General features: G+C 49.4%; 1 protein-coding gene across 3 annotated transcripts in view; it reads right to left on the reverse strand.

The window, feature by feature from the left end:
• The window catches only part of LOC118377182 (amyloid-beta A4 precursor protein-binding family A member 1-like), a 179,278-nt gene that overhangs the window by 59,861 nt on the left and 107,274 nt on the right, over positions 1–12,143 (reverse strand). For 2 of the 3 annotated variants that reach the window (XM_052479307.1, XM_052479305.1), the window contains exons 3-4: positions 9,513–11,423; positions 1,358–1,468 (exon numbers count right to left, since the gene is read on the reverse strand). In XM_052479307.1, the coding sequence (XP_052335267.1) occupies positions 1,358–1,468; positions 9,513–11,330 (1,929 nt within the window). In that variant the 5' untranslated portion in view covers positions 11,331–11,423. The remainder of the gene's footprint in view (positions 1–1,357; positions 1,469–9,512; positions 11,424–12,143) is intronic. The other variant, XM_052479306.1, reaches the window with a different exon arrangement.

The raw sequence follows: 12,143 nt of genomic DNA on the forward strand, positions 1-12,143 counted from the left end.
CTAGGTTTCCAGAACAGCAGGAAGGTGAGCTCCGTCTAGGTATCCAGGACATCAGGGAGGTGAGCTCCGTCTAGGTTTCCAGGACAGCAGGAAGGTGAGCTCCGTCTAGGTTTCCAGGACAGCAGGAAGGTGAGCTCCGTCGCGGTATCCAGGACAGCAGGAAGGTGAGCTCCATCTAGGTATCCAGGACATCAGGAAGGTGAGCTCCGTCTAGGTTTCCAGGACAGCAGGAAGGTGAGCTCCGTCGCGGTATCCAGGACAGCAGGAAGGTGAGCTCCGTCTAGGTATCCAGGACAACAGGAAGGTGAGCTCCGTCTAGGTATCCAGGACAGCAGGAAGGTGAGCTCCGTCTAGGTATCCAGGACAGCAGGAAGGTGAGCTCCGTCTAGGTATCCAGGACATCAGGAAGGTGAGCTCCGTCTAAGTATCCAGGACAACAGGAAGGTGAGCTCCGTCTAAGTATCCAGGACAACAGGAAGGTGAGCTCCGTCTAGGTATCCAGCACATCAGGAAGGTGAGCTCCGTCTAGGTTTCCAGAACAGCAGGAAGGTGAGCTCCGTCTAGGTATCCAGGACAACAGGAAGGTGAGCTCCGTCTAGGTTTCCAGAACAGCAGGAAGGTGAGCTCCGTCTAGGTATCCAGGACATCAGGAAGGTGAGCTCCGTCTAGGTTTCCAGGACAGCAGGAAGGTGAGCTCCGTCTAGGTTTCCAGGACAGCAGGAAGGTGAGCTCCGTCGCGGTATCCAGGACAGCAGGAAGGTGAGCTCCATCTAGGTATCCAGGACATCAGGAAGGTGAGCTCCGTCTAGGTTTCCAGGACAGCAGGAAGGTGAGCTCCGTCGCGGTATCCAGGACAGCAGGAAGGTGAGCTCCGTCTAGGTATCCAGGACAACAGGAAGGTGAGCTCCGTCTAGGTTTCCAGGACAGCAGGAAGGTGAGCTCCGTCTAGGTTTCCAGGACAGCAGGAAGGTGAGCTCCGTCTAAGTTTCCAGGACTGTGGTACATTGAACTGCATTGCTCCCTAGCGGGTCACCTGAATTTAGAATTCATGTCATTTTCTGATTATTTTTTATTTGTTGAAATGAGAAAATGTGACAGTTTAAATGTTAAGAGAATGTTTACCTTTTGTCACATCCCAAGTCATAACACTATGATAGCAACGTTATCACTGTCATAACACTGGGGAAGTTGTCAGAGATTGAACCGATGGTTGACTCTTTGAAATGTTGGTGGTCAGTATGCAGGAGAAGTGTCATTTTCATTCGTCACACTGCCTGTCTGGTCAAAGTCATCACATTGGACACAGATAGGGACACACAGACACACACGCACACACACATACACACAACCGACCTACCTCTTTAGTGGAGGGCGGTGGAGACTCGAAGCTGTCACTCCCCTCGAGCATGGGCGTCCGGACAGAAGACTCCGCCCCCTGAGGAGAGGCCTGAGAGTCTGAGCCTGGAGACTGGATAGAGAGACCATAATACATACATATGATATAACATTTGACATGTCTGTATTGTATTTTGTATGTTTTGTGAGTGTAATGTTCACATACATTTCAAATGTCAATAAAGCCCTTTCAATTCAATTCAATTGAGAGAAAGAGGGGGGTTGTCTGAGAGAAAAGGTGAGAGAGAGGGAGGAGGGGTTGTCTGAGAGAGAAGGTGAGAGAGAGGGGGGTTGTCTGAGAAAGAAGGTAAGAGAGAGGGGGATTGTCTGAGAGAGAAGGTGAGAGAGGGGGTTGTCTGAGAGAGAAGGTGAGAGCGAGGGGGGTTGTCTGAGAGAGAAGGTGAGAGAGAGGGGGTTGTCTGAGAGAGAAGGTGAGAGAGGGGGGGTTGTCTGAGAGAGAAGGTGAGAGCGAGGGGGGGGGGGGTTGTCTGAGAGAGAAGGTGAGAGAGAGGGGGTTGTCTGAGAGAGAAGGTGAGAGAGAGCGAAAAGGGGACAGGGTTGAATGGAAAAAGAGGTGGAGAAGGAGAGGAGAGAGGAGAAAGGGAGGGGAAAGCAGAGGGGGAAAGGAGTAGAATAAGTTATGTCATACACAACACACTGCAGACACAACACACTGCAGACACAACACACTGCAGACACAACACACTGCAGACACAACACACTGCAGACACAACACACTGCAGACACAACACACTGCAGACACAACACACTGCAGACACATCACACTGCAGACACAACACACTGCAGACACAACACACTGCAGACACAACACACTGCAGACACAACACACTGCAGACACAACACACTGCAGACACAACACACTGCAGACACATCACACTGCAGACACAACACACTGCAGACACAACAGACTGCAGACACATCACACTGCAGACACAACACACTGCAGACACAACATCCTACAGACACAACATCCTGCAGACACAACACACTGCAGACACAAAATCCTGCAGACACAACATCCTGCAGACACAACATCCTGCAGACACAACACACTGCAGACACAACACACTGCAGACACATCACACTGCAGACACAACACACTGCAGACACAACATCCTGCAGACACAACACACTGCAGACACAACATCCTGCAGACACAACACACTGCAGACACAACATCCTGCAGACACAACACAACATCCTACAGACACAACATCCTGCAGACACAACACACTGCAGACACAACACACTGCAGACACAACATCCTGCAGACACAACATCCTGCAGACACAACATCCTGCAGACACAACACACTGCAGACACAACATCCTGCAGACACAACATCCTGCAGACACAACACAACATCCTACAGACACAACATCCTGCAGACACAACACAACACACTGCAGACACAACATCCTGCAGACACAACATCCTGCAGACACAACATCCTGCAGACACAGCACACTACAGACACAACATCCTGCAGACACAACACAACATCCTGCAGACACAACATCCTGCAGACACAACATCCTGCAGACACAACATCCTGCAGACACAACACAACATCCTGCAGACACAACATCCTGCAGACATAACACAACACACTGCAGACACAACACAACATCCTGCAGACACAACATCCTGCAGACACAACATCCTGCAGACACAACACAACACACTGCAGACACAACATCCTGCAGACACAACACAACATCCTGCAGACACAACACACTGCAGACACAACATCCTGCAGACACAACATCCTGCAGACACAACATCCTGCAGACACAACACACTACAGACACAATATCCTGCAGACACAACATCATGCAGACACAACACAACACACTGCAGACACAACACACTGCAGACACAACATCCTGCAGACACAACACAACATCCTGCAGACACAACACAACACACTGCAGACACAACATCCTGCAGACACAACATCCTGCAGACACAACATCCTGCAGACACAACACACTGCAGACACAACATCCTGCAGACACAACACACTGCAGACACAACATCCTGCAGACACAACATCCTGCAGACACCACAACACACTGCAGACACAACATCCTACAGACACAACATCCTGCAGACACAACATCCTGCAGACACAACATCCTGCAGACACAACATCCTGCAGACACAACACAACACCCTGCAGACACAACATCCTACAGACACAACATCCTGCAGACACAACACCCTGCAGACACAACATCCTACAGACACAACACAACACACTGCAGACACAACATCCTGCAGACACAACACAACATCCTGCAGACACAACACACTGCAGACACAACATCCTGCAGACACAACATCCTGCAGACACAACATCCTGCAGACACAACACACTGCAGACACAACATCCTGCAGACACAACATCCTGCAGACACAACACAACACACTGCAGACACAACATCCTGCAGACACAACACAACATCCTGCAGACACAACACACTGCAGACACAACATCCTGCAAACACAACATCCTGCAGACACAACATCCTGCAGACACAACACACTGCAGACACAACATCCTGCAGACACAACACACTGCAGACACAACATCCTGCAGACACAACATCCTGCAGACACAACATCCTACAGACACAACATCCTGCAGACACAACATCCTGCAGACACAACACACTGCAGACACAACATCCTGCAGACACAACACACTGCAGACACAACATCCTACAGACACAACATCCTGCAGACACAACATCCTGCAGACACAACACACTGCAGACACAACATCCTACAGACACAACATCCTGCAGACACAACATCATGCAGACACAACATCCTGCAGACACAACATCCTGCAGACACAACATCATGCAGACACAACACAACACACTGCAGACACAACATCCTGCAGACACAACATCCTGCAGACACATCACACTGCAGACACAACATCCTGCAGACACAACATCCTGCAGACACAACATCCTGCAGACACAACACACTGCAGACACCACAACACACTGCAGACACAACATCCTGCAGACACAACATCCTGCAGACACAACACACTGCAGACACCACAACACACTGCAGACACAACATCCTGCAGACACAACACACTGCAGACACAACATCCTACAGACACAACACAACACACTGCAGACACAACATCCTGCAGACACAACATCCTACAGACACAACATCCTGCAGACACAACACACTGCAGACACAACACACTGCAGACACAACATCCTACAGACACAACACAACACACTGCAGACACAACATCCTACAGACACAACATCCTACAGACACAACATCCTGCAGACACAACATCCTACAGACACAACATCCTGCAGACACAACATCCTACAGACACAACATCCTGCAGACACAACATCCTACAGACACAACATCCTGCAGACACACCACACTGCAGACACAACACACTGCAGACACAACACACTGCAGACACAACACAACATCCTGCAGACACAACATCCTGCAGACACAACATCCTGCAGACACAACACACTGCAGACACAACATCCTGCAGACACAACATCCTGCAGACACAACATCCTACAGACACAACACACTGCAGACACAACATCCTGCAGACACAACACAACACACTGCAGACACAACACACTGCAGACACAACATCCTGCAGACACAACATCCTGCAGACACAACATCCTACAGACACAACATCCTGCAGACACACCACACTGCAGACACAACACACTGCAGACACAACACACTGCAGACACAACACAACATCCTGCAGACACAACATCCTGCAGACACAACATCCTGCAGACACAACATCCTGCAGACACAACATCCTACAGACACAACACACTGCAGACACAACATCCTACAGACACAACACAACATCCTGCAGACACAACATCCTGCAGACACAACACAACATCCTGCAGACACAACATTCTGCAGACACAACACACTGCAGACACAACATCCTGCAGACACAACATCCTGCAGACACAACATCCTACAGACACAACACACTGCAGACACAACATCCTGCAGACACAACACAACATCCTGCAGACACAACATCCTGCAGACACAACATCCTGCAGACACAACATCCTGCAGACACAACATCCTGCAGACACAACATTCTGCAGACACAACATTCTGCAGACACAACACACTGCAGACACAACATCCTGCAGACACAACATCCTGCAGACACAACATCCTACAGACACAACACACTGCAGACACAACATCCTGCAGACACAACACAACATCCTGCAGACACAACATCCTGCAGACACAACATCCTGCAGACACAACATCCTGCAGACACAACATCCTGCAGACACAACACAACATTCTGCAGACACAACACACTGCAGACACAACATCCTGCAGACACAACACAACATCCTGCAGACACAACATCCTGCAGACACAACATCCTGCAGACACAACACAACATCCTGCAGACACAACATCCTGCAGACACAACACAACATCCTGCAGACACAACACAACATCCTGCAGACACAACACAACATCCTGCAGACACAACATCCTGTGCTCCTACTGAGAAAGAAGGCTCACAGTGCCTTCGGAAAGTATTCAGAACCCTTGACTTTTTCCACATTTTATTACGTTACAGCCTTATTCTAAAATTGATTAAATTGTTTTTTTTCCCCTCATCAATTTACACACAATACCCCATAATGACAAAGCAAAAACAGGTTTTTAGAAATGTTTGCTCATTTATTAAAAAAAAAAAAATTCAATATTATATTTACATAAGTATTCAGACCTTTTACTCAGTACTTTGTTGAAGTGCCTTTGGCAGCGATTACAGCCTCAAGTCTTCTTGGGTATGGCGCTACAAGCTTGGCACACCTATATTTAGGGAGTTTCTCCCATTCTTCTCTGCAGATCCTCTCAAGCTCTTTCAGGTTGGATGGGGAGCATTGCTGCATAGCTCAGGTCTCTCCAGAGATGTTCAAGTCCGGGATCTGGCTGGGCTCTGACTGGGCCACTCAAGGACATACAGAGACTTGTCCCGAAGCCACTGTTGAATTGTCTTGGCAGTGTGTTTAAGATTGTTGACCTGTTGGAAGGTGAACCGTTGACCCAATTTGGAGCAGGTTTACATCAAGGATCTCTCTGTATTTTGCTCAGTTCATCTTTCCCTCGATCCTGACTAGTCTCCTAGTCCCTGCCACTAAAATACATCCCCACAGCATGATGTTGCCACCACCATACTTCACTGTAGAGATGGTGCCAGGTTTCCTCCAAACGTGATCCCAGGCATTCAGGACAGAGTTCAATCTTTGTTTCAACAGATCCGAGAATCTTGTTTCACATGGTCTGAGAGTCTTTAAGTGCCTTTTGGCAAACTCCAAGCGGGCTGTTCTGTGCCTTTTACTGAGGAGTGGCTTCCGTCTGGCCACTCTACCATAGAGGCCTGATTGGTGGTGTGCTGCAGAGATAGTTATCCTTCTGGAAGGTTCTCCCATATCCACAGAGGAACTCTAGAGCTCTGTCAGAGTGACCATCGGGTTCTTGGTGCTCAGCTCAGGCCGTGTCACTGTGTTCTTGGGGACCTTCAATGCTGCAGAAATGATTTGGTTCTCTTCCCCAGATATGTGCCTCGACACAATCCTGTCTCGGCGCTCAACACACAATTCCTTCGACCTCATGGCTTGGTGTTTGCTCTGACATGCACTGTCAACTGTGGCACCTTATATAGACAGGTGTGCAACTTTCCAAATCATGTCCAATCAATTGAATTTACCACAGGTGGACTCCAATCAAGTTGTAGAAACATCAAGGATGATCAATGGAAACAGGATGCACCTGAGCTCAATTTCAAGTCTCATAGCAGAGGGTCTGAATACTTATGTAAACAACTTATTTTTTTAAATAAATTTGCAAAAATAATCTAAAAACCTGTCCATGCTCCATATAGTTCTAGAACAATGAACAGCCATGTCACAGTGGTTCATCAAAACCCCGTTATCCAGCACAGAAAACCCAACCAGGTTAACGCATAAATATTTGACAACAATATTCACTATTCTGTTATGTCACACAGCACAATTGGGAATGGCTTCCAGGTTAAAGGTCCAATGCAGCCATTTTTATCCCAATATAAATCATTTCTGGGTAACAATAAAGTACCATACTGTGATTTGTTTTCCATTGAAATGGTCAAAATAAATGGTAGCTGTCCTTCTCTCTGTGTTGTCCTGCTACTGTGCTAGGCTACTGGTACCGTCTCCACAGGATGTGATGCCTTTGTACCAAGCTCCGCTCTACACATGTATTATCAGCTAGAAGAATTCACCATGGAATGGGGGACGAGGGGACAGGGGTACGGGGGGGGACGGGGGTGTACAGACAGAGGCCTGATATAGAGGAAAACAGCCAATCTCTTCATGTTATTATTCTCCCGTGAGTCCCCCCTCTCCCTCTCACCAGTTACAGTCTTGTTCTAACATTGATTAAATTAATATTTTTCCAAGCCTTGAGGTCAAAGGAATTGTCCGCAGAGCTCTGAGACAGGATTGTGTCGAGGGTAACAAAGGGAAACAGAAAATGTTTGCAGCATTGTAGATGTTTTACAACGGCAGGAACTGGGAGACTAGTCAGGATCGAGGGAAAGATGAACAGAGCACGTACAGAGAGATCCTTGATGAAAACCTGCTCCAGAGCGCTCAGGACCTCAGACTGGGGGCGAAGATTCACCTTCCAACAGGACAACGACCCTAAGCACACAGCCAAGACAACGCAGGTGTGGCTTCGTGGCAAGTTTCTGAATGTCCTTGAGTGGCCCAGCCAGAGCCCGGACTTGAACCAGATCGAACATCTCTGGAGAGACCTGAAAATAGCTGTGCAGCGACACTCCCCATCCAACCTGACAGAGCTTGAGTGGATCTGAAGAGAATAATGGGAGAAACTCCCCAAATACAGGTGTGCCTAGCTTGTAGTGTCATACCCAAGAAGACTTGAGAACGTATTCGCTACCAAAGGTGCTTCAACAAAGTTCTCTAAAAACCTGTTTTTGTTTTGTTATTGTGGGTTATTGTGGGTAGATTGATGAGGAAAAAAACAAACATTTAATCCATTTTAGAATAGGGCTGTAAACGTAACAAAATATAATAATACTTTCTGAATGCACTGTATGTCTGGCAGCCAGGACAGCTCCATTTGCAGGGCTAACTCTGACTGTGGAGAGGAGAGGAAAATGGAGTAGAGGAGAGGATAAAAGAAGAGAGGAGGAAAGGAGGAGACAGGACAGGAGAGAAGACAAGAGAGGAAGGAGAGAAGATAGTAGGAGAGGAGAGGAGAGGAGAGGAGAGGAGAAAAGAGAAGAGAAGAGAAGAGAAGAGAAGAGAAGAGAAGAGAAGAGAAGAGAAGAGGAGAGAAGAGAAGAGAAGAGAAGAGAAGAGAAGAGAAGAGAAGAGAAGAGAAGAGAAGAGAAGAGGAGAGAAGATGAGAGGAGAGGAGAGGAGAGGAGAAAAGAGAAGAGGAGAGGAGAGGAGAGGAGAGGAGAGGAGAGGAGAGGAGAGGAGAAAAGAGAAGAGAAGAAAGGAGGAGACAGGACAGGAGAGAAGAGGAGAGAGGAAGGAGAGAAGATAGTAGGAGAGGAGAGGAGAGGAGAGGAGAGGAGAGGAGAGGAGAGGAGAGGAGAGGAGAAGATACTAGGAGAGGAGGGGATAGAGGACAGGAGAGGGGAGGAGAGGAGGAGGAGTGGAGATCATTTGTCTTCAGGGTAGACAGCCACCACTCAGAAAGGGAAGGGAACAAATATGACAGAGGAGAAGAGAGAGAAACAGAGAGATGAAGTAGTAGAGTTATGTAGAGTTATGATGTCAAAGGGGGATAAACAAAAAGTGGGGTACAGTGTCATGGCTTTATCTCAATAGTCTACAGTGGCTTCCTCTTTTCCTCACCTCCTCTCCTTCATCTCCACTAATCACACACACACACACAAACACACAGGTGACTGAAAGCACACACACACATACACAAACACACATACACACAAGCACACACAAACACAGTATTAGTAGTCTGTATAAAGCACTACTCACGTCGCCACCTAGTGAGGGCTGCAGGTCACAGCACTCAGCGGTGGGGCTCAGGTCCTGTCTCATCACCCAGATGGGCTCTTTAGGTTCATCAGGGGTATAGGGTGACCTCACCGTCCTGGTCTTCACCTCTTCTATGGCCTCCTTGATGTCCTTTATGGCCAGGGAGATGGCGTCTCTCTTTTCACGACTGTTACGAACCCCAGACCAGTCGTCAGATTCTGCTGAGGGTGGGAAGCTCTCTTCTTCACTCTCATCTCCCTCTCCTTCTATCTCTCCCTTGCGGTATGTGGAGTCTGTGGGCACATTGGATTGAGAATTGTGAGCGTGTTCGGATTCGGGCCACTCTCCCTCCTCTTCCTCTCCTCCTTCCATCATGTCCTCTTCCTCTCCTCCCTCCCGTAGCCCGGCAGCAGCTCTCTCCAGACTCTGAGAGCTGAGACTCTCTCTGACCTCGGCTACGATCATGTCGATGTCCTCTTCCCCGTCCTGGTCGCAACTGTCTGCCCGTGGGTACGGAGCAAACTCCGCCTCCTTCTCCGGGCTGTCCGACTCCCCGTCCGAGCGTTCATCGTAGTGGTGGAGCCGTGACCCCACCGCCTCCTGCTGTCGGTAGTCCCCGCCTCCTTCCCGCCCCTCAAACAGATGGAACCCCGCCTTCCTCTGCTGGAGGTTCTCATTGGCGTCCATAGGCTCTGCAACCTTTGCGGCAGAAGAGAGAGCGTCGCCGATCTCCTCGTAGACGTGTTCTGTCAGGGAGTAGTCGTAGGCTTCAGAATACGCCTCGTCTTCTGGCTCCACCCCTTCCTCCATGCTGCTGTCCCGCCCCCCTTTTCTGCTGGCCCCTCCCCCACGGCGGTAGAGAGGCTGGGTGTACACATAGTTGGAGTAACCTCCTCCAGGGTTCAGGGTCTCCTCTGCCTCCTCCTGACTGGGGGGTCTCCCAACATCTGGTAGGGGTTCCCGGGGTAAGGGAGGGGGCAGAGGTGGGTAGTTGAGGTTCAAGTTGGGGTGGGGGTGTTGTTGCTCTGACTCAGCACTCTCTGTGTATCCCTCTGCCTCTGGGCGAAGGGTCACCTCGTAGGTACCGCAGTCGTCCTCTGCCTCAGGATCTAGTGTCATGACGGCGTCGCCCTCCGCCCGGTCTGTGTGTGTGTGGAAACCACTTTCCGTGCTAGCAGAACGAGCTAATGCCTGATCATCACCCTCTCTCTCCCTCTCTCTCTCCCCCTCATCCTCCTCCGGCTCATCTGGTTGTGGGAGTAGAGAGTGAACAGGCTGTGGGCCTGGTGGAGGTGGTTGTTCCTCCGGCTCATCTGGTTGTGGGGGTAGAGAGTGAACAGGCTGTGGGCCTGGTGGTGGTGGTTGTTGTTGCTGGGCCCTCTCAGCCTCTCTCTGCTGTCTCTGTGTGTGTCTCTGCTGCTGTGCTCTGAGCCTGGCCTCACTGTCCTCCTGTCTGCGGTAACGTGTCACTGCAGGTCGAGGGATGGGCAGAGACTGACCCTGGGCCTGCTGGGGCTGAGGCTGGGGCTGCTGGGGAGGAGACTGGGCCCCCTGGTGCAGCTCTGCCTCTGGCTCCTCTATTGACCTCCGCTGTGGGGCTCCTCTGATTCTGCTGACACCTGCACCAGGGGCCTCATTATACCTCCTGTAGCGAGGAGCAGCGTCGTTGTTGTTTTCACTACTATGGTTGCTAGGCTGCCGGGGTCGCCTGCTGTTTGTGGCAGTGTTATTGTCGTGGCGACGGCGTTGAGGAGGGGGCAAGTCGGCTTCCACGTCCTCGCTCAGTTCCTGGCCTAACTCCGCCTCCTGGGGGTTCATGGCTGCCTCGGATTGGTTGAGAGGATGAGGGGGGTTGGGTTTAGGCAAAATGCATGGCCTGCCGTCGTGTGGGAGACAAGCAGCTCAGATCTTCTGAGGCAAAGAGAGAGAGAGAAAGACAGAGGAGATAGTTAGAACACTATTTTCTTCCAGCACGGTCGAAAACCTTTGCTGGAAAAACAGTAAGTGAGAGAACAAGGGTAAGTTGACATAGAAATACATCCCAACATTTACTCCCATTGCTTGAGAGAGGGGAAAGTGATAATTGCCAGCGAGCCCATAGGTTAAACAGCACGCTTGAAGAAGGGGACAGGTGGATACCTAGTCAGTTTAACACCTGAATGCCTTCAATTGAAACTTGTCTCCCGCATTTAACCTTCTGAATCAGAGAGGACTGCCTTAATCAACATCCAAGTTTTAACCACCTGGGGGATTCAAACCAGCAACCTTTCGGTTGCTAGTCCAATGCTCTAACCACTACACCACCTGCTGCCATGTGTGGAATGTGCATTATTGTTCTGTGATTAAAGGCTATAAGGTAAATAGGTGACTGACATGCCACACATGGCTAATAGGAAAGAGGAGAATAAATTGATGATGACGATGATGATGATACGTTTGTATTCATCTCCACTATGAATACTAGGATACGAAGTGAATTATATTATTCTTACTGGATGAAGTTAAACATGCATAAACCAGCCTTCCTGATTGAACTTGACCAGCCTTCCTGATTGAACTTGACCAGCCTTCCTGATTGAACTTGACCAGCCTTCCTGATTGAACTTGACCAGCCTTCCTGATTGAACTTGA

Source organism: Oncorhynchus keta, chromosome 25 (assembly GCF_023373465.1).
Source record: "Oncorhynchus keta strain PuntledgeMale-10-30-2019 chromosome 25, Oket_V2, whole genome shotgun sequence".
NCBI lineage: Eukaryota > Metazoa > Chordata > Actinopteri > Salmoniformes > Salmonidae > Oncorhynchus > Oncorhynchus keta.